This window comes from Amphibalanus amphitrite, unplaced genomic scaffold (assembly GCF_019059575.1).
Source record: "Amphibalanus amphitrite isolate SeventyFive unplaced genomic scaffold, NRLGWU_Aamphi_draft 000053F_arrow, whole genome shotgun sequence".
NCBI lineage: Eukaryota > Metazoa > Arthropoda > Thecostraca > Balanomorpha > Balanidae > Amphibalanus > Amphibalanus amphitrite.
In genome coordinates, this window is record NW_024881549.1 from 1359550 (window position 1) to 1381085 (window position 21536).

At 52.1% G+C, this 21536-nt stretch overlaps 3 protein-coding genes across 7 annotated transcripts; 1 reads left to right on the forward strand and 2 right to left on the reverse strand.

Annotated features, from left to right (window-relative positions):
• Positions 1–254: 254 nt before the first annotated feature.
• On the forward strand, positions 255–17719 carry LOC122378003 (meckelin-like). Of its 5 annotated transcripts, none has more exons than XM_043358706.1 (22): positions 255–307; positions 680–867; positions 1100–1291; positions 1817–2013; positions 2304–2408; positions 2679–2909; positions 3612–3739; positions 4043–4217; positions 4439–4572; positions 4853–5018; positions 5364–5468; positions 9559–9738; positions 11074–11205; positions 13594–13668; positions 13959–14066; positions 14427–14567; positions 14804–14937; positions 15297–15477; positions 15698–15832; positions 16021–16123; positions 16445–16587; positions 16893–17719. In XM_043358706.1, exons 2-22 carry the CDS (start codon positions 687–689, stop codon positions 16971–16973), a joined length of 3027 nt encoding a protein of 1008 aa, XP_043214641.1. In that variant the 5' UTR covers positions 255–307; positions 680–686; the 3' UTR covers positions 16974–17719. The 5 variants fall into 5 exon arrangements, with proteins under 5 accessions (XP_043214641.1, XP_043214642.1, XP_043214643.1 ...); XM_043358707.1 differs by having other exon boundaries at positions 269–307; positions 675–867; XM_043358708.1 differs by lacking the exon at positions 255–307 and adding an exon at positions 337–400.
• LOC122378005 lies at positions 6999–8398 on the reverse strand. The gene has a single exon (XM_043358712.1). The coding sequence runs from the start codon at positions 8220–8222 to the stop codon at positions 7149–7151; it is 1074 nt and encodes a 357-aa protein (XP_043214647.1). The 5' UTR covers positions 8223–8398; the 3' UTR covers positions 6999–7148.
• On the reverse strand, positions 17655–21076 carry LOC122378004. The gene is made up of 5 exons (XM_043358711.1): positions 21001–21076; positions 20261–20546; positions 19671–19880; positions 19269–19376; positions 17655–18269 (listed from the first exon to the last, which is right to left on the reverse strand). The coding sequence occupies exons 2-5, from the start codon at positions 20513–20515 to the stop codon at positions 18051–18053; spliced, it is 792 nt and encodes a 263-aa protein (XP_043214646.1). The 5' UTR covers positions 20516–20546; positions 21001–21076; the 3' UTR covers positions 17655–18050.
• Positions 21077–21536: the final 460 nt, after the last annotated feature.

Consider the following 21536-nt stretch of genomic DNA (forward strand, 5'->3'; position numbering starts at 1 on the left):
TGACGATTGTAGATAAATTATATACTTTCGCCCTCTATTTCAAACCAAGCATAACATGCCTATTTTGTAGAAGCAGCCTATTTAAAATCTTAAATTCCAAGAAAACGCAAAACAGGAAAATCGGAAATAGAGAAATGTTATGGGAAATGTCTCTAGGTTGATGCCATTTTCTGACACTTTCCGTTGACATTTAAAAATCCCGTGAGCTATCTTAGCTCCAATTAGCTCTAAGCTATTAGCTCGCTGCTTAGATATATGGCCTTGGATATACGCGCCCGTGCGCGCCTGTTCGCCCGTTTAGCTCCTGGTCTGGTTAAAAACATACACTGTGTTAAAAACTATATGAGAACATTTGTTCATCGGGGAACAGGCGCAGAACACACAGTGCTCATGCCTCATTGTAATGCTTCTCTGAATGACTCATGAATGACTGGTACACTCGGGGGCAGATTGATGTTCCACCACTCCCTACCCATCGGGCTCCCATGGCTCAGCACTGGCTGCTGCCAGTGGCAGCACTGGCAGTACTGGCACTGGCACGCAGTGCTGAGCAGTGCTGAGGGCAGGCAACACCGGCAGCAGCAAGTGCTGAGCCATGGGAGCCCGATGGGCTGGGAGTGGTGGAACATCAATCTGCCCCCGAGTGTACCTATGTCATGAATTCTTTGGGTCAGGGTAGATCATAGATGAGGTGTAAGATGAAGATATTTGGAGTGGTATTGTTATTATTTAATCATATTTTGTCGGGCACAAGTCAAGAATCCTTTGAAGTTCAGCATATCGAGGACTGTCATTTGACACAGTTTTTCAGCACCACTACCTACCAATGTACGGAATGCGGCAAGTTTCAAGTTCATTCAAAAGATGGTGAGATGCTTATATTTTTTGACAAGATTGTGTCTTGCATCACTCAGTTGGAATATAATGATATGTATGCATATTAGGTTATTTGAAACTGATTCATAGACATATTTTCCTATTCTTACAAAGATCCTGCATTATTTCCAAGTCACATTTTTAACCTGAGCCTTGAGTATAAAATAAATCAATCAAGCATGGCTAAGACATATTTATGACTGGGCATGACTGTGTCCCTCAGGACTTGAGTGTGTCTGTGAGCCTGGCTACTGGCAGACATACGAGTCAGTCTCTGGCCAACTGTCATGTGTTGGTTGCCCTCCTGAGCATGTCACCTCCAAAGATGGCCTGGACTGCATTCGTTGTGAGTCCCCGCTGGCCTATGATGCCACCACCAAGACCTGCACACCATGCCCAAATGGCACAGTGCAAGGTGAGTAACTACTAGTGAAATGGTCATGTTATTTGCTTTATTTGGTGCCATTTGGTTGTAGGCAGCCCATTTTTTTTTAAGATATAAGATCTTGTATGACTTTGATTTCATATTGGTACATCATGTAGAAGTTGCCAGGCTTGCTGTATCAGCTTCTTTGGCCATGTCAGGGCACCTCAATCTGCCTCATTAATCTCTGTAGCTAAGCAGGAGTACAAATGGCAGGGAAGTTTCCTTCATCTATTCACATTTCACACAGATATGGATCTTTAAGACCAGCTGATTATCCTAATGAATAGCAGCTGTCTCTGGTCCAATTGGGTAATGGTCACTGGATTTTACTAGTATTTTAAGCTCAGGAGATGGGTCCAGGCTCCAGTGACTCATAGTGTTGGCAGTGATCCTACTCCTGACAAATTTTTCTTACAAATTTATTTCATGTCATGATATTGCATTATCCTGGTGCTGATCGGACCAGTGCGGTGCCTGGCCGCCGACCTGATGGCGTGTGTCGCCTGTCCCCAGTGGAGCTGACGCCCAACGGGACGCGGCGCGCGCGCGGCTGCCTGCGCTGCGGCGCCGAGGCGGAGCCGGCCGCCGACGGTTCCGCTCAGTGCCACCGGTGCGACCGCTCGCTGCTGGCGGCGTCCGGCTCGTGCCGCTGTCCGGACTCGCACCTGCTGCTGTCGGGCGTCTGCCTGAGCTCCTCCCAGCTCAACCAGGTGACGTACGCGTGCAGCTACCACGGGACCTCACCCACCCGGACCACGGGAACTTGCCGTCGCGTAGCCGCTGATCCCGGACCGGACGACCGACAATGGCCGTTGGCGTCACTTATAAATGTGGCGTGGCTGATAAATTCGTTTAATTTTGAATGTATGCATAGTATTGTGCGGACATCACACTGCATCCGAATTCTGACGTCTCCATTTACGCTGTACCTTGTCTCGGTCGGTCAGCGTGTATGTCAGTGTGTTGCTGCAGGTCATCATGTCTGTGTCCTCGGTTTCAGGTGCCCGCTGAGGCCTCCATGTACACCATCGACTTCGAGGACGGCACGACCATCGACTCTGCGTTTTTCCGCCGCCACAGTCGCGCCGCCGCCTTCCTCTGTCGAGTAAGGATCCATCAGTGTTGCTCCCGTCCTGTTCTGTCAGCGGAGCATCGCAGTTTACCGCAATTCTTATCGTACGTTATTTCTACATGCCTTGGAAATTTTAACCTCGGGTCTTTCAGGAAAACAGTAGGTGCTGAAATTGGAAACGCTAACTTAACACATCTGTTTTTTAAATTTTTAATTATATTTTATGAGAATGTTGGAAGTTTACTAATAATGTTTAATTGTTCTTATTTTACATACGTGACCTGGGGTCTGCACTTCCCGCAGTTCCGTCACAACATATCGGCGTGCCACCTGCTGGCCAACCTCTGCGCGATCACCATGTACTCGGAGCGGTCGGCGGCGGCGCCGTGCGGCCAGCTGCGCCAGCTGGCCTCGGGTCGCCAGCGACCGCCGGCTCCACACCTGCCCTGGCTGTTCTATGAGGAGGACGAGGCGCCGACGGTGCTGAGCCGCAGCCGCATCTCCCAGGAGTACACCGTGCAGCGAGACCTACAGGTGGGACCCCAGGAGTACACTGTGCAGCGTGACCGCCAGGTATGACCCACAGCAGCTCCCATGTCTGTGTATCTCCCAGGAGTATATACACCGCGCAGCGGGACCGCCAGGTGGGACCCCAGGAGTACACTGTGCAGCGGGACCGCCAGGTGGGACCTAAGGGGCTCACTGTGCAGCGGGACCGCCAGGTAACTAGGTAACGCCAGGTAACCCGCAACTGCCGCGGAGAGACGAACGAGGCTATGGGTTTTCGCCTGGGCGATGGTTCATCTCTGCATGTGTGTAGCACGGGAGGTGCCGTCTGTGCTGCGGTGATAAAAGTAGGAATGTGGCATCGGAAGGGGAGAGTGGTGGGTGTTCTACTGTTCTGGGGAGGGCAAACTGAGGCTGGAAGAGTGATTATTAAACCGTTGGAACACATCTACTCGTAAACTGCGGGAAGCAGAGTCTACCGTTCCGAACCTTTCTCCAGAGTTTAACCCGACGGTGACTCAGTTTAGCGCCTACTGTTGGGCTTTAACCGTCGCCCTGTTTTGTAGAACTTCTACCTGAACCTCATGCCGTGGTGCGGCTCAGCACCAACTGCCGGCTCCAATTAATCATCCTCCACCTGTCCCCAGAGCTCGTACCTGAACCTGACGGTGGCCCGGTTCACCGCCGACGGCCGGCTGTTCTGATTTTAACTGTCCACCTGTTTCGCAGAGCTCGTACCTGAACCTGACGGTGGCGCGGTTCAGCGCCGACGGTCGACTGCTGGGCCGGACACCGCTGGACTCTGTCCGCTCCAGCGTCTGTCCGCAGCTGTCGGCGGCTCTGCGCAGCGCCACCAGGTATGGGGATGCCACCGGCCCTGGTCTGCCGTCCGAGCGGGACTGATCACCGTACATCGGCCATGGTGTGACATTCTTCCGTCTGTTCAAAGCTCAGCTGGTCGTCAGAGTGTTTTGTGTTTTACGGCCAATTGCCAAAAATACTGGCTTTGTTAACCGTGTTATTCCGCCCTGTTGTGTGGCCAGCGATACTGGCCGCTTTTTTGTCGGACCTCTGTTAGCTGTGCGTTTGTGCCGTTTGCCGCGTGTCTTTACTGTGTGCTGTATTATAACTGCACCGCTGACTGTGTAGTGTGTGGCCAGGTTCGGCTCTCGGTTCGAGCACACCTGTACACTGAGCGGCCGTGACCTTCTGGAAGCAGGTCCGCCCGAGTTCTTCGAGCTCTACCTGCAGTACCACGCCGACGAGGTAGAATGGCTGTACGCCATCCCCGTGCGCGTGCTCAACTACCGCAGAAACGGACGGTATGTCAACCAGGTGAGTGCCGTCGGCGGCTTTGTGACTAACTTTGGACTGCGTGACTCTATGACTGACTGTGCGTATGGCTCTTCGTCTGCACGACTGCGTCTGTGTGACTGTATGACGGACTGACAATTATGACAGACCGCGTCTGAACTCCCCTCCTACTCGGCAGGCCGAGGACCGCCACCGCTGGCAGTTCGGGCAGACAGCGGCTGACCGCCCCTCGTTCTCGATAGGCCGAGGACCGCCACCGCTGGCAGCTGGTGCACCGGTTCTTCCTGGTGGACGCTGTGTCTTCAGTACCGTCGGCGGGAACTGGCGAGCAGCCCGGGCCGCAGCTGGTCCAGTACGTGCGCGACGTTCACCTCCAGTGAGTACTGAGTACCGTAAACATTTACCTTCAGTGGGTACGGCGAACTTTTACCTTCGCTGTCAAGGAACCGCTCGCCCGGCTGTCCGCCCGCCGTCTGCAGGCCAGTTTACGGAAAGCTGTTTAACATCAGCTCAGCTTTGAGCTTTATTAGGGCTACAATCTCGTAACGCTTAACAAATATGGAAAATTAAACGCATTTTATACGCCCGGACATGAAGGAGGTCAGTATCAGACTCACACGGTCCCGCAGTGCTGACGTCGCTCCCCGGCCCCTCAGGGTGGAGATGCGCTCGGAGGCCGGCCGGCCCGGTCGGATCGCCCCGCCGCTGCTCACCCTCGGCTACGGCCTGGTACCGGCGGAGCGGGCGGCCGCCGGCGGCCTCCCCGTCCGGGTGCGCGTCAGCTACAGCGTGGACATGTCGGATGCACGGGAGCAGATCGAGGTGAGACAGGGAACGGGACCGTTAGCAGCACGGCATCAGACGCTGCTGGCGTACCGTTCTGCCGACTCGTAACGTAAGTTCAGCGCGATAGCCGGTGGGAGTGATATCTCCCGTTCGCCTGCGTGATACCGTCTGTTTGTTCACGGTTGTGACGTGTTCCATCCGCCCATTTGCAACCAGTGACATCTGTACACCACTGAGCAGTGCAGACTGTTGTGATACGTGGCGTCAGCTGTTCTCCTCTACCTCTGTCGTCCATCCGCTGTGACCAGCGCCGCCCACTCTGACCTCGCCGTCAGCTCTGCTGTCCACCCGCTGTGACCTGTGCCGTCTGCCCGCTGCCAGGTTGCCGTCGGTGTGATGAGCGCCTTCGCCGTCGTCTGGGCCATCTTCCGTACCTGGGCCTGGAGCAGCCGGAACGGAAAGACGGAGGTGGACGTCCCCACGCTGGTACGTGCACTGTCAGTGGTCCCTGCTCCTATAGTCTGTTCCACTTAACTTCAGCATTCACTCCAAGATAGCTGTTCGATAATGCACGAGCGAGAATAGTTTTTAGTAAAAATCGAACACACCAGACAGGGAATTTCGAGCGCCGCCAAAGTGCGGGAGGTGCCACTGAGACCCGTGGCGCAATGTCTGTCATCTTTGGCTCTTTAGAACCGTTGCTTTTCCTGCGGCTCTATGGCTACTGCACAGCCGACAGTTAACCCGCGCGGGGCTGGGGTCTCCAGCCGAACGCGCGGGGCTGGGGGGGGGGTAAATTTTACCCCCCCTGTTATCTCCCGAACTAATGGTCCGATTTGGAAAATTCAAACGCCAATCGAAAGCTCTCATCACGAACTACTATAAACCTGTACTTAATTTAAAGTTTGAGGTCAAGGTCAAGGTCAGGTCAAGGGTACAAATTGCAAGTTTCTACAGTGTCGGCCTTGCACCGTAGTTGCCGAAGAATGGAGTCATGGACTGAGACTGATCGCCCAAAACGTGTTCTTAGGCTACCAAGACAATATTCGTTGCATACAATATCATTCAGAGGTCAAGGTCAAGGTCAGGTCAGGTCAGGTCAGGTCAGGTCACCAAAAAACAAAATATAGAAAAGGGCATGTGCGACACATGTTTTATGGGTCATTTTACTCATAGAATTCAATAGGCACACTCAATAAGTGATATGGACCACCTCTGGATGAATTTCAGGTCGAGGTCAGGTCAAGGTCAGGTCAAGTGAGGTCAAATTTTGAAGTTGGTTGTTAAGGCCTAAAAAGGTGTCTATCTGATGCAGTTTTTCACGGCGAATCGAATGGTGCTATTTTTGTTTCCGTACGAGGTCTAGAACTTCCAAAAAAGTCATTTTTCAAAAAATTTGTGTGTCGTGACGTCATAAAATTTTGAATAACTCCCACATTTTTGAACCGATTCTTCTAAAATTTGGTATGTAGGTGCACATAGACCACTTCTCTTGACATATATTCCGGTTTTTTCGATAGACTCAAAATTTTGGATTTTATAATGATTTTCCCAAAAAAGTCAGTTTTTTGAAAAAATTTAGGCCAAAATCCAAAATTTTCAAAAAACCGAGAGTGCCATTTGATAGACAAAGTAAAATTACGTATAACCTTTTTTGTTACGTCTTGATTCCTTTAAAAATGAAGATGTTAGCGGCGTTTGAACTTTTGCCGTTTTTGAGGCGAAAATGGCGAACATGACGTCACTAAAACGTCAATTTCTCAAAAATTTTCCGACGGATTTCGCTCAAATTTTCAGGGAACGTGTCAAATTGATGTAAGAAAAGGTACTGAAAGTTTGGCGGCGCTGCGCGCCGCCGTTTTTGAGATATCGCAAAAATTCGCGAGGGGGGGTAAAATTTACCCCCCCCCCAGCCCCGCGCGGGTTAATTTTTAGGACAGATGGTAAGCTCCAATCTAAATGTCTCTTATGCTCCCCCATGTACAAAACCACTAAAAAAACCCGTTCGTCACAGAGGACTGAGTATATTATGGAAACACCAGACGCGACCAAGTGTACAACGCAGGGTGGGCGGTTGCAGTTACAATCGTTCAGTCGGAGAAGATATAACGCACAATACTTATACAGGTCCAAAAACAACGAACACCTGACGAACATCACCAAGCATCATTCCTCATCACTGTCGCTGTCGGAGCTCGAATCCTGCAATGACACTACCACAGGATCGATGTCCTCCAGCATGCCATCAGCACGCCAGTATGCCTCCTCCAGTTCCTGCACATGGCGGCAGCAGTTACGCCACATGTCCGTTGTGGTGGCGTCCCGGCTCTCGAGCAGCAGCCTTTCGATGTCCTGGAGATGCCCAGAGGTGTTCAGCTGGCGGACGTGGGACTTCATATGTGCCCAAATCATTTCAATTGGGTTAAGGTCACAATGGTAGGGTGGCAGCCTCAGAACTTCGTGACCTGCTTCTTGCGCCAGCATGTCAAGCACGTACTCGCGTGCCTGTCGGAGAGGACGCACAAGCTCGAGCAGCTCCACCTTCCGCATGCCCGGATCAATCTCGACGTGATGGACCTGAAGCCATTCTTGGATAGCTGCCTTCCGCCAGCTTGATGTGGGAGCTTTGTTCGCGCATCGTGAGTGGTATGACGCGTTGTCCATGACTATGACGCTATGAGGTGGTAGGTTTGGTAGCAGCTGTTGCGTGAACCAGGTCTCGAAGCAGTCGGAGTTCATGGACGTGTGGTAGTCAGCTGACTTGCCATCTGTCCTCATGCACATGTATGCTTCTGAGACGAATCCTTTCTCAGATCCAGCGTCGACTATGATAAGTCGTTTTCCCTTCCCAGTCACTGGTTTCTGGCCGACCACCTCATCATCGTCCAACCATGCAACCGTTTTCATATCGAACTGGTTATACCAAGTTTCATCCAGATAAAAGATATTTCGATCCGGGTTTTGCTGTCTTATCTTTTGAATTCGCCTGAGGAAAGTGTTTCTTGCGGCGACCACCTGAGGCTTTTCGATCAGCAGCTTTCGGTTGTTCACTTCCCTGAACTTGAACCCGTTCTGCAATAGCTGCCTTCGAAGTGTTGATCGAGAGATGGTCTTCCCGAGTTGTTCTTGCACCGCTGCTTTCATCGTGTCCAAAGTGACCTTTTTTCCGTCCAAATACATAGCATGCACCATTCTTCTTAGCGCACATTGCTCAAAGTCGTCCAGGTACTCGCGTCGCATCCTGTTCGGTCGCTTGCGGACTGGAGACTGGCATCCGTGTGTCTCCGCCTCTTTTTTCACCGCTTGGACAGACGAGATAGACACTCCAGTAGCCAAACTTGTCTCTTGTGCTACATTGATACTTGCAGCGGCTCTCTCATCACCTTGCTTGAGATGTTCATCTTTCTTATTAGTAAAATATTTTTAGACATTGTATATTGTTTGCCTGGTTTGTGCACCAAGTGGCTTTCCTTGCCGAAGTTTTGAAAACATTTAACAGTAGCTGTATCAACACGATAATATTTTAAACTACCCTTTATAAAAATGATGTTATTAAATACGTTTCAAATAAAAAATCAGTATCACCTGATATTTTACGGACTTATCTGGGCTACCAATGACCAAGACCAAACATACCAAATTGATACCAAAGTGACTTGTCCGTCAGAATTTCGCCGCAGCCAAGATTACTAGAGCCGCAGGGCTGTCTCATCCCTATCTCCGTAACGTGTCGTGTGCGACCAATGACGTCACGGCATTGCGGCGTTCTGATTGGGCGGCAGCTCCGAATCGCCCGACTGGTGGTCCCCGCTCGACAAGCGCACGTGCGCCGACTAGGCATTTGTAGTGGCATTGACAGCAGAAAAAGTAAGCTAATGCAGAGCCCTGAATATACTTGAATAGAGTCTAAGCCATTAGTAATACGTAACAACGTCAGATAGGTTTCTTGTTCGTCTTGATTCGAGGTTTTATGTGATGTAATTTTTACCTTAGTGTCGAGTCTGTCAGCTATGTGGGAGAGCCCTAAAGTTGGGTCATTTTCCATAGGATTGCATTACAGCCGTCCGACCCTTCGTACCTGTGACGTCACGGAAATCGCTGCTTCGGCCTAATGAGCATACCTTCTATATAGGGCCTTGCTAGAGCCGCAGCCTTGGCTGCAGCTCTGCTCGATTTTCTTAAGTATGCTGTAATGTCGCGTGCTTAATGAGCCACGCATCTTGGAGTGAATGTTGAAGTTAAGTGGAACAGACTATAGTGGTATCAGTTCTCCGTGTCCAGTACGGTCTTTGTGGTCCCTATCCAGTGGTGCCAGTGACAAGTAAACCCCCTGATGGTCACAGTATTCCTTCGTGTGTGATGTCACCCAGTTTGTTCTCGCTTCTCGGTGAGCTTATCAAAGGTCATCTCCGTTCACAGTTCCCTGACTTTTGTATGAAATCCATCGATTTCCACTTCTTTTCTCTCATTCCCTGGTAAAATTTTGCTCTGGTATTATTCCCCATCAGTCATGGTATCAGGATGTCAACAGTGGTGGGTGATACCTCTGAGGTCACTAATCGATGCACGACCGCAGATACACCTCCTGGTGTGCTGCTGCGGCAGCCTGGCCAACGTCTTCCTCCTGGTGATGTTCTGCACCTGCTTCTACTGGTTCATATTCTTCAAGCGCCAGGAGGTGGCTTACAGCCTGCTACCGACGCCCGAGCAGGAACGCTTCGTGCGAGACATCGTCATCTCGGCATTCGTCCTGAAGGTATGTTAACCCGCGCACCGACGGGGGTCTGCGCCAACTTAGTACCGACGGGGGGGGGGGCGGATGACCGCCCCCCCCCCCTGAGATCTCGAGAACGAAGCAAGATAGCGACAAGCGGTAAACGGCATCGGATACGCACGGTCAAGATCTACAATTTTTGCTAAGGTCATTTTCAGGTCAGGTCAAAGATGACGTCACAGGGGTCGAAAAAGTCAAAATGGCGGCGCTAAATATGGAGAGAGTTTTTCTCGAATAACTTTCGAATTAGTCAAGATAGGAACAAACTAAGGGCATCATCGTGATCCTCTCGTCAATCCGCATCGAATGATATATATGTTGACCTCGAAAGGTCAAGGTCAAAGGTTGACCTCAGGTCACGTGACCTCGAGGTCATCATGTATATCATTCGATGCGTCTTGACGAGCTGAACACAATGAGACCATCCACGCGTCTGTATCTTGTTCCTGTATGGAGTTATTGGCCAAAAACCTTTGGTGACCTTTGATGACGTCACATGACCTCACAGCTGCCCAACAGCAAAACAGACCTCAAGGTAGTGAAGGTTGATCGTATATGAAGTCATGTATGGTATATGGGGCCATTCCGACCCGTTTTAGTGGTAAAAACAGGGAGTTGATTTTTCCCCCATTGACTTATAATGGGGAGGTCGCGAAATTGACCTGACCTTAGGTCACCGATATCAAAATTCCGAGATATACAAATTGTAGCTACTAATGACCTAATAACATCCTGCGACTTTCAAAGGCCTCCGACATCTACTGTAGCTCTGGCACGGTGACAAAGTTGCAAAAAAGTGACTTGAGGTTGGGTCATTCAAAGTGACCTGGTGACCTGACCTTGAAAGGTAGGAGGTTCAAACTTGCACACCATGTGTAAAATTGATAAGGGAATAGTCATACCAAATTTCGCGGCGCTACGCGCCGCGGTTTTCCCGCTATTTGCGAAAAACCTCAGGGGGGGCGGATATCCGCCCCCCCCCCCCGTCGGTGCGCGGGTTAACATATTTCGTGTGTTTAAGTCCACGGGCAGCCGCACGTACTCCTTTGACTCCCATCTGTGGCCCACCAGCCCTTGTTCTGCCTTTTCCCCGCTATGTCCTTCTCGTCTTGATCACCTCTTCTTCTTGGCTGTATTTTTTTTTTTTCAAGTACTTACAGTTGTTGCGGTGTGCTCTGTTGACCAGCTGTCTTTATGCAGTCTTTATTTGCAACTCTGACCTGTTACGCGGGTCTGTGTTGTCCTCGGCAGACGGCGGACGTTATTTGGCTTCTGTGGCATCAGGTGACCGTCAGTCTGTTGTACTTTTGTTCTCAGACAGCGGACGTTATTTGGCTGCTGTGGCGTCAGGTGACCGTCAGTCTGTTCCTCCTCGACTGGGAGCGGCCCAAGGCTCGCTCGTCGCTGCCCCACCCGCATCTGCCGGCCGGCGCCGACGGCTCGGGAACGGTCAGTCACACTCAAGCCGGGCGACCGCCGGACGGCCGATGTATGTCTGTAACGAGATGATGGTCACTGGGTGCCTGGTGGTCGCTGCGTGGAGATGGCCTTCTCAGGATCGGCATGAGAACGCGCAGATACGATATTAATTGTTTGAAGGAATAAACTACCATTATAACCAAAGTATAACGCCTTTTGAGGCGACTAACGGAGCGAGCGAGAAGGTGGGCCTTGCACGTGCGAAATTGCGAGGGGGTACCTCCAACTGATTTGTGCACGGCACCCTACTAACCGGCCTCTAGCGATGTGCCAAATTTGGGCACAATCGGCCCAGCCATTCTCGAGATCTGGAAGCGGCACCCTGCACGTGCGCACGTGCAAAATGGGTCCCAACTGACTTGTGCACGGCACCCTACTAACCGGTCCCTAACTGTATACCAAATTTGAGCGCAATCGGTCGAGCCGTTCTCGGGATCTGGAAACGACCCCTGCACGTGCGCACGTGCAGCAGCGCCCCAACTCTGGCACATGGATATGCAGTGCCTAGTGGGTGCCTACCTACATGCCAACTTTCAGCGCAATCGGCCAAGTAGTTACCGAGATATTGCAACAATTACAAAACGGACACCTTCGTTTTGCACGTGGCACGTGCATAAGGGGTCACCCACATGCATCAGGAATAGTCCAATACTTGGTAGAAGGAATGAAGCTACCCTACAAAAATTACCGCTTGTAAATCGGTCAAGTGGTTGTTGAGATATAAGCCTCGCAAAAGCGTGACCACGGCCGGCAGGCTGGCCGGCCGGCCGGCCGCTCATTACGGAGCGAGCGAAGCGAGCGTAGTCTTTCCTTAGATTAACGGAAATTTCTGAGTATGAGCGGCCGGCCGGCCGGCCGGCCGGCCGTGGTCACGCTTTTGCGAGGCTTATATCTCAGCAACCACTTGACCGATTTACACGCGGTAATTTTTGTAGGGTAGCTTCATTCCTTCTACCAAGTATTGGACTATTCCCGATGCATGTGGGTGACCCCTTATGCACGTGCCACGTGCAAAACGAAGAGGTGTCAGTTTTGTAATTGTTGCAATATCTCGGTAACTACTTGGCCGATTGCGCTGAAAGTTGGCATGTAGGTAGGCACCCACTAGGCACTGCATATACATGTGCCAGAGTTGGGGTACTGCTGCACGTGCGCACGTGCAGGGGTCGTTTCCAGATCTCGGGAACGGCTGGACCGATTGCGCTCAAATTTGGTGCACGGTTAGGGACCGGTTAGTAGGGTGCCGTGCACAAGTCAGTTGGGACCCATTTTGCACGTGCGCACGTGCAGGGTGCCGCTTCCAGATCTCGAGAACGGCTGGGCCGATTGTGCCCAATCGGCCAAATTTGGCACATCGCTAGAGACCAGTTAGTAGGGTGCCGTGCACAAGTCAGTTGGAGGTACCCCCTCGCCTCGCAATTTCGCACGTGCAAGGCCCACCCTCTCGCTCGCTCCGTTAGTCGCCCCAAAAGGCGTTATACTGGTACTCAGAAATTTCCGTTAATCTAAGGAAAGACTACGCTCGCTTCGCTCGCTCCGTAATTAGAAGTTTGTTTGAAGACCGTTTTATGATCACCTTAGCAATGTGATTACGGAGCGAGCGAAGCGAGCGTAGTCTTTCCTTAGATTAACGGAAATTTCGGAGTATGAGCGGCCGGCCGGCCGTGGTCACGCTTTTGCGAGGCTTATATCTCAGCAACCACTTGACCGATTTACACGTGGTAATTTTTGTAGGGTAGCTTCATTCCTTCTACCAAGTATTGGACTATTCCCGATGCATGTGGGTGAGCCCTTATGCACGTGCCACGTGCAAAACGAAGAGGTGTCAGTTTTGTAATTGTTGCAATATCTCGGTAACTACTTGGCCGATTGCGCTGAAAGTTGGCATGTAGGTAGGCACCCACTAGGCACTGCATATACATGTGCCATAGTTGGGGTGCTGCTGCACGTGCGCACGTGCAGGGGTCGTTTCCAGATCTCGGGAACGGCGGGACCGATTGCGCTCAAATTTGGTACACGGTTAGGGACCGGTTAGTAGGGTACCGTGCACAAGTCAGTTGGGACCCATTTTGCACGTGCGCACGTGCAGGGTGCCGCTTCCAGATCTCGAGAACGGCTGGGCCGATTGTGCCCAAATTTGGCACATCGCTAGAGACCAGTTAGTAGGGTGCCGTGCACAAGTCAGTTGGAGGTACCCCCTCGCAATTTCGCACGTGCAAGGCCCACCCTCTCGCTCGCTCCGTTAGTCGCCCCAAAAGGCGTTATACTGGTAAAATACATTAGCGTTTTTACACCACATCGACAGACAGTTGGCCAGCTCCCGATTTTGTCGTATGACTGATGTACGTACTCGGTCAGTTTCAGGGTACCGACTCCTCGATCCTGTCCCAGCCGGTGTTCTGTACTGAGTACGGCGGCACTCAACCGGTACAGGTACTTACCGCTGTCCCCGGCCTCTTTGTCCCCCTTTGCCTCTTTGTGTACCTCCCCGGCCTGCAGTTACCCAGTATCTGCCGCCCTGTTCCGCAGTACCTAGCCCTAGCACCTACTCTCCAGTGCCTACTCGCAGAGTCTAACCCTCAGTTCATACCTGCCCCTCCCCCTCCCCGGAACGTACCCTCGGCTCCAGTACCCACTTCCAGAACCTATACCTTAGTGCCTAGTTACCGCTGTGCCGTATCGAGCATCTCTCCCTTTACCGGCTGCCGGGCCGCTACCCACAGGTGAGCATCTGGCGCACCTACTTCATTGCCAACGAGTGGAACGAGCTGCAGACCCAGCGGCGCATAAACCAGACCTGGCAGCTGATGATGGTGCTCTTCGCGCTGGAGGTCAGTCCCGCGGCCGCGGCGGGGTCCGGTCGGCCGCTGGACATGCGCATTGTGTTCTGCGTGACTGCAGAATTCTATGCTTTGTACAATGTACATTGTGCAATCGCAAGATGCAGGTGCAATGTAATCTATAATGTATTATCATATGAGGGGTTTTATGGCGGGCAGTACCATAGGAGGTCGGGCGTTGTAGTCGACAAGTGTATATGCGATGCATAGTGCATACTGACTGACTGATTCTGACTGCACTGATACGCACATCGACTTGAAGTGACTCTCAGTCGGTCAGCTCAATTTTCTGACCATCTCCTCCCACTTTGCCACGTACCTGACCACTCCCGCCCCTCTGTCTCCCCTCAGATAATCGGTTTTATCGATCTGGGCAGCGCGGAGCCGGACAGCGGGATGTCGCTGGAGCCGGGCCAGCCGGCGGCGCCGCAGTCGTTCGTCTGCCGCTTCAGCGTCATCGTGCTGACGTACGGCACGGTGACCGCCCTGCAGGTGAGTGCTGTGAGCGGGGCCCGGGTCTGTGCCCAAACTCTACCTCATCATTGGCGTCGACTTGTCGAGCTGTGGATGAGACTCCTAGGACGCTCAGGACTGTTTATTGCTGCTAGTTATATCTCAATGCTCGACCAGCTGTTCTCGAATCGAAGGCCGAGTTTTCGTTGTGAGCAGTATCATAGCAGTATCTGTAAGGTGTAGTGTGATAACACGTTGCGCTGTGCCGCCGTCAGTGGATGTTCAACGGTCTGCTGTACGAGCGGTTCGTGGAGAACAAGATGCAGCAGTTTGTGGATCTGTGCTCCATCTCCAACATCAGCCTGTTCATCCTGTACGAGCGCAACTACGGCTACTACATCCACGGCAGGTACGGAGTGGCGCCAGGACGCCGGAAGGGGCTCAACGAAGCGCTGATCAGTAATCACTGCTCCTCACCTCATAATGCAGTGTTGATAACGTGCTGTCAGTCTTGACGATGTTCATAGGTTGTGCAACATTGGGGGAAAAGGTCCTAAATGGTCGTAAAATGACGGTTTTCACGTTATATTGTCGAAGTTATAATGTGGGGTAGGAAGTGGAGTCATAATTACTATTCATTCATGAACCCTTTAACAGAAATATCTCTTTCTATGATCGGATGATTCATGCTGAGAATGACAGATGTGACATGTCCGAAAGTCAAACCTTGGCTGACGCATGACCAAGCCGCCGCCGTGTTCGCTCCAGGTCGGTGCACGGTCACGCGGACGCCGACCTGTCGGGCCTGTACGAGCAGCTGCAGCGCGAGCAGGAGGACCTGTGCTCGCGGCGCGGCCTGGTGCCCGGCGCCGACCAGCAGACCTTCCAGCTGATGCTGCCTAATACCTTCCGGCTGCACTACGACGACCTGCTGGCGCCCATGCAGCGGGTTAGTGTTGGGTGGAACTGACACCCGCCGACATATTATACAGGGCCAATCCGGAGCTTTATGGGCGGGGCCGGTCTGTCTCACCTCTACCGTCTTCCCTTCTCGCTCGCTCCTCCTTCATCTCTGAGTGTGACAGTGGTGGGCCCCGTCATGGAGCGCTATCGTATCCACTAACCCTGTGATGTATGCCCACTGACTCACTAATATTTATGTCCATCAGAAGTCGGGCGGCCACCCCGCTCAGCGTCCGTCGGGCGGCGCCGGAGACTCCTCCAGCGGCCCTCCTGCCGAGCAGCACCCCAGCATCCAGGCATACAACACCATCAACAGGTTCCTGGCCGCATTCATCGAACACGTGAGTGTCGCCTGTCTAAGTTAATGCGCTGGTAAAGCGAAGAGCAGCGAGCAGCGAGCAGAACGATACGCACAATGTGCATTATCACTGGTCCGTATGCTTTGAGGCCTTGTCCGTTGTATAATTGGTCCGTTGCGTTGCAATATTGTGCATTGGAACCATAATGTGCTGTTTTGTCTGCTTCGCAGGCTATCAAGGAACTGGACTACACGGTCAAGGATAAGAAGTTTATTGAATCGATGATGGACATTGAGTTTGCCGACCCGGACGAAAAAGGAGTCTTCTACAACGGTCAGTGAAATACGGAACAGTTCACTCCCACATTTTCCACGCGCTGAACTCTGCCACGTTACCTTTATTTTGGGGTTGAACTAAGCCGCTATGAATTTGCGTAACCGATGGACATATGAGTGACTGTACAAACTACAGTACTTGCTTTGGCTGACTTCAACTGACCCCGCCATTTATAATTTTGTGGCGAAAGGGATGCTGATTGGTCTCACCTGGTCCCGCCGTGCGATAATACGGAGCACGAACCCCTGGCAGCCCTCATCAGCTGACCCGCCGTGTCACAGCACAGACCACTGACCTGTGACACCCTCCCGCCCCCAGACGGCCGGCTGACGTTCGAGCGGGCCCTGCTGTACGGCCACGGTTGGGCGCTGGCTGTGTTCGACGTGCTGCTGTTCTGCTTCGTGGACCTGCTGTCCGGCAGCACCCTGCTGGCAGGAATGGTCGTCTTCGTTACCGGAAAGGTGAGAGTCGGCTGGTCGAGGCGTACTGCACCATGATTGATAGAGGAGGGCTAGGTTATTTATTTCAACTGAGCCCTCGCAAATGTGCAGCCAGTCGGGGTAGTGGCTAGATGCTCATCTATTACTTGCCTTCTGTTGTTAGTTATATTCTGCTGGTGTCGCCAATATCAATCCGTGAAGGAATTAGAATGAGACGTGATTAGCAACGGTAGCGATCCCCTCAACCCGTGTCGTATATTTGTGAGAACCGACGAGTGGTGCGAGGACCAGTGGCCACCACTGACCTCGGCTTTTGTGCGCGACAGATGGTCGACGCCGCACGCTACTATCTGGGCCGCCGCAACCTGGCCAAGAAGACACTGGTCGACGAGCGCTTCCTCATATGAGGGTCGTGGTGCGCGTAGTCTAGCCCGCCAACGCTTCAGCTTCCTAGCAGGCGGTTAGTCGTGAACAGCTATCTAGGCGGCGGCTAGTTCTGTCCAGCTTCGTAGGAGAAAGGTGCAGCAAGGTAGGCGACTCGGTAGAGTGGTGTAGAAGACATGCAGCTGAGCAGCGTGGCGTGAAACTGCAGTGCCTTTCCGACCCGTTGCCCCACTGCCACTGACAGTAGCTCAGGAGGGCACGGTCTGTATCAGCTGGCAGACCGGCTGACCATATTCCATGATCTCGTACGCGGTAGTGATGCGTATTCCGTCCTAGTCAGTTACCTGAATTTAACTTTGCTCTAGTCAGCGATGGATCTTGTCTGTAGTGCGGCCAGGTGTGTCCTCTGGATGTAGCGCGCCTCTTGCGCAGCGATTAGTGTGTTTGTAACGTGAAGTTTTAGTTTGTGTGTGCGTGGCGAGGGGCTGGCCACCGGGAACGAGCCCGTCCTTCGTCCGTCACGGGCTTCGCACATTCGCCCTGATGAAGTGAGGTGCAAGCCCTCGGAAATTGTGCCGTCCTCGCGTGTTCTTGTCTGTTCACTCTTGTCACATGATTCCATGTCGCAACTGATGCCTTCCACGTGTTATCTAGTCAGTTCATTGCATGCCACTAGCACTGGCACTGTACAAATGGCGAAACCGTCCAATGGTGCACTTATATTTCTCACGTGAGTGATTTGAGCGTTAATACACTTGCTCGTTCGTTATATAATTGTCATATATTCACAGCCGTGTCGGTCGCTCATCGGTCGGTAGCTATAGTTTTAATACAAATATGTGGCGTGACTAAGACACCACGATTGGAAGCTGGATTGATTATGAGATGACAGAGCTTCCGTGGATATTTGGCCTAGTGAGGACCTTATCATGTACACAAATACCTGATATCGTGACCAGTTACACTCATCACACGCTGTTGAAGCGATGTTGGAAGGGACAGTTGGCCGGCGCTCAGCGGTGCTGGTCGCTGTGGCCGGAACTCAGCGGTGCTGGTCGCTGTGGCCGGCGCTCAGCGGTGCTGGACGCCGTGGCCGGCGCTCAGCTGTGCTGGCCGCTGAACAGCCGCGAGTGCCGCTGCGAGGCGCGCCGCGCCAGCTGGTCGTGGCCGACGGGCCGCGGCTGCGGGGCGTTCACGTGCAGCGCGTCCGGCGCCGGCGGCACGGGAAACTCGTGCTGGACGGCCAGGTGCATCAGGTCGCCGACGTGCGGCGCCGGCGGCCGCCGGCCCGGCTCCGGACGGTACGCTTCCACGCGGGCCTGCCGGCGGCGCGGGGCGGTCAGATGCCAAAGCCACGACACGAGGGGCACAGTGCGACGCTGATGCGTGTCATACACGCTCAACGCTGAGTACGAAAATAACTACCAGTATAACGCCTTTTGGGGCGACTAACGGAGCGAGCGAGAGGGTGAGCCTTGCACGTGCGAAATGGCGAGGGGGTACCTCCAACTGAGTTGTGCACGGCACCCTACTAACCGGTCTCTAGCGATGTGCCCAATTTGAGCACAATTGGCCCAGCCGTTCTCGAGATCTGGAGGCGGCACCCTGCACGTGCGCACGTGCAAAATGGGTCCCAACTGACTTTCGCACGGCACCCTACTAACCGGTCCCTAACCATGTACCAAATTTGAGCGCCATCGGTCCAGCCGTTCTCGAGATCTGGAATCGACCCCTGCACGTGCGCACGTGCAGCAGCACCTCAACTCTGGCACATGGATATGCATTGCATAGTGGGTGCCTACCTACATGCCAACTTTCAGCGCAATCGGCCAAATAGTTACCGAGATATTGCAACAATTGCAAAAGTGACACCCCTTCGTTTTGCACGTGGCACGTGCATAAGGGGTCACCCACATGCATCGGGAATAGTCCAATACTTGGTAGAAGGAATGAAGCTACCCTACAAAAATTACCGCATGTAAATCGGTCAAGTGGTTGCTGAGATATAAGCTTCGCAAAAGCGTGACCACGGCCGGCCGGCCGGCCGGCCGCTCATACTCAGAAATTTCCGTTAATCTAAGGAAAGACTACGCTCGCTTCGCTCGCTCCGTAATTACGAAATACAAAGGGCGTGAGCGTAGCGCCCGACACACGGGTAATTGACAGGTCCTCTGTTGTCTAACCCTATCGGAACCGATTTCCAAATGCGTGGCAGACAACTCCTACATCTATGTTCCCTGAGTTTCCCGACAACAACTGACCGGAGTACCGTACGAGGTCGGCCAACGGTAGCATATTCTCTGGCGGTCGTCTCTCACCTGCGTGCGTGCCTCGATCTGTCTGACCAGCAGCGACTCTTCCAGCTCGACCGGTACCAGGTTACCGTACTGACACTCGCTCGGACCGTAGTTGAGACGCTCGAACGCCTGTCAGACACCGGGGGAGGGTGGGGGACGGAGCTTAGTCGCCTCGAGTCGCACAGTTGGCCGGTACGCCGATACCCCGCAATGGCATCACCATCGGCAGCACACCGCACGATTACTGACTCAAGTAACGGCAAATCAGCTCGGCCAAATAGCGACAAAACAGAATAGCGTAGGGTGTCACAACAGCGAGTAGGTACCTCGTACCTCAGCCCAGAACTCAATGTCAGCCAAGCATCTTACATATATCGTCAGTCTGTGGCCGTTGTCCGCGGTGTCCGGGCGGGCGGCACTGACCTTGCTGCGCACCTGCTGGGCGGCGCACGGGCAGCTCTGCAGCCGCTCCTCGGCCAGCCGGTCCAGGTCGGGCTCGTCCAGCTCCAGGCGCCGGATGCGCTGCGCCAGCCGCAGGGTGGTGTTGAACTCGGCCGAGGCCAGCGCCGGCTCCCCGCCGTCCGGAAACAGGTCGGCCGAGTCACCCGTGGACGGCAGCGAGGTCTGCGCCGGCTGTCGGCGAGGGCGGCTCTCAGACACACGGAACTCTATTGGGGTACTGTCAGGGTGGTCAGTCCATGTCTGGGCTGCTTCTTGCTTGAGGAGCTATTTCTGAGCATTCCAAAATATGCCAGGCAAGAGAGCAAGCACATTATAAGTGAAAATGGTCTAGAAAAATTGTTATTTAAGGTTAACACCTTTTCCTCCAAATTCTGGCAAACCCCCATAGCTAATGATGTTCAGAATGCAATAATCATAGCCTCACAAAAACTGATAAGGCAGATAGGCTAGAAATCTCCCCTGGTCTTACTCTAAAGTAACCACTGCCAGGGTCTCCCAAGCCACAACCATTAGGTATAACAACAACAATGGGCACTGTATTAGGTAGGTACCTTGTCACTCCACTCTAGATCACCTTTATCTTGTGCAATCTTCACAGGAGGGATATCTCCTTCTCTATGCCTCCCAAACTGCATCTGACCACCCTTTATGTTGACTATTCCACCACTTTGCTGAAGATCCATTGCCCTTTTGTTCAACTGTCTCTGTCTCAAGGGCCTTGTGTCTTGTTCAGGTCGACTGGGTGGCTTGAAGAACACATCTGTTCTTCCATGTATCTGTCTCTCACTTCGACTGAATGGCTCCATGGTTGGTTTCTTAGTTTTCACCACACGTTTCCTGCAACATCAATTATCAATATAAGCATAGATCAGAGATATAGATGAAATGAAATCTACAGTGGCTGAAAAGTAAACAATTAGCTAGGTATATCATCAGCCAGCCTCCAAGAGCAAGTATGAAGCAGGACTATATACCCCGAGTAGGACTCAGAGGAAAGGATATATTTTCACAAGCCTCTAGCCTCGTAACCTTAGCTATGAAATTATAGGTAAGTACGGCCCTCCAGCAAAAGAGTGGTTAGTTAGCCTATGTGCTTTTGGTGTAATAACTTTGAATGACAGAGACACTCCTGTAAAATGACTCAATAGAAATGAGAAGAGGGTTCGCGTGTGCACACTTCGGCAATGGTTTTCAACAGCCATTGGACGTATTCATCAATGCAGATCACTTATTGTGATGTTGATTGTGATGTTGGCAACCAACCACTAAATATCTGGAGGGCCGTACCTACTGGATACTTTTTATATTTTGGTTTTGATTTCAATTGACGGGTGGAAATGCGGCAGTAATTGGATGAAGGCGATCTCCACCACTCCCTTATTTTATTGCCAATTAATTTTCCAATATCACTCTTCAAAAAACTTATATTTTACTGCCCCAATCCAATCAATCGAATCAATCCCAATCCCAACAATCAAATAAAAATGAAGTAAATTGAATCGACCGCGCTTTATACACGTTCAAGGCTGGTAGTTTTTAGCCAGGTTTTTGGAGCCTTGAGTCAATGTTTTTATCAGATACATGACGTCAAATTTGAAACAAGAATAAAAGTTGACAATAAAAGATCGATATTCAATGAGTAATACAATAGCTTGGTACAAAAATATATTATTATGTCATCTCATGATGTTTATGATGAATGAACCCATAATTTTATCAAAGCTAACGTTTTAGAAACGTCATGTACCAAGGCTAGTCTTTCGGGGGTCATTTACGCTGCTTCGAATTCGACGCAGCTGTTTCAAAACCGGTTCCTATGTTTTGCTG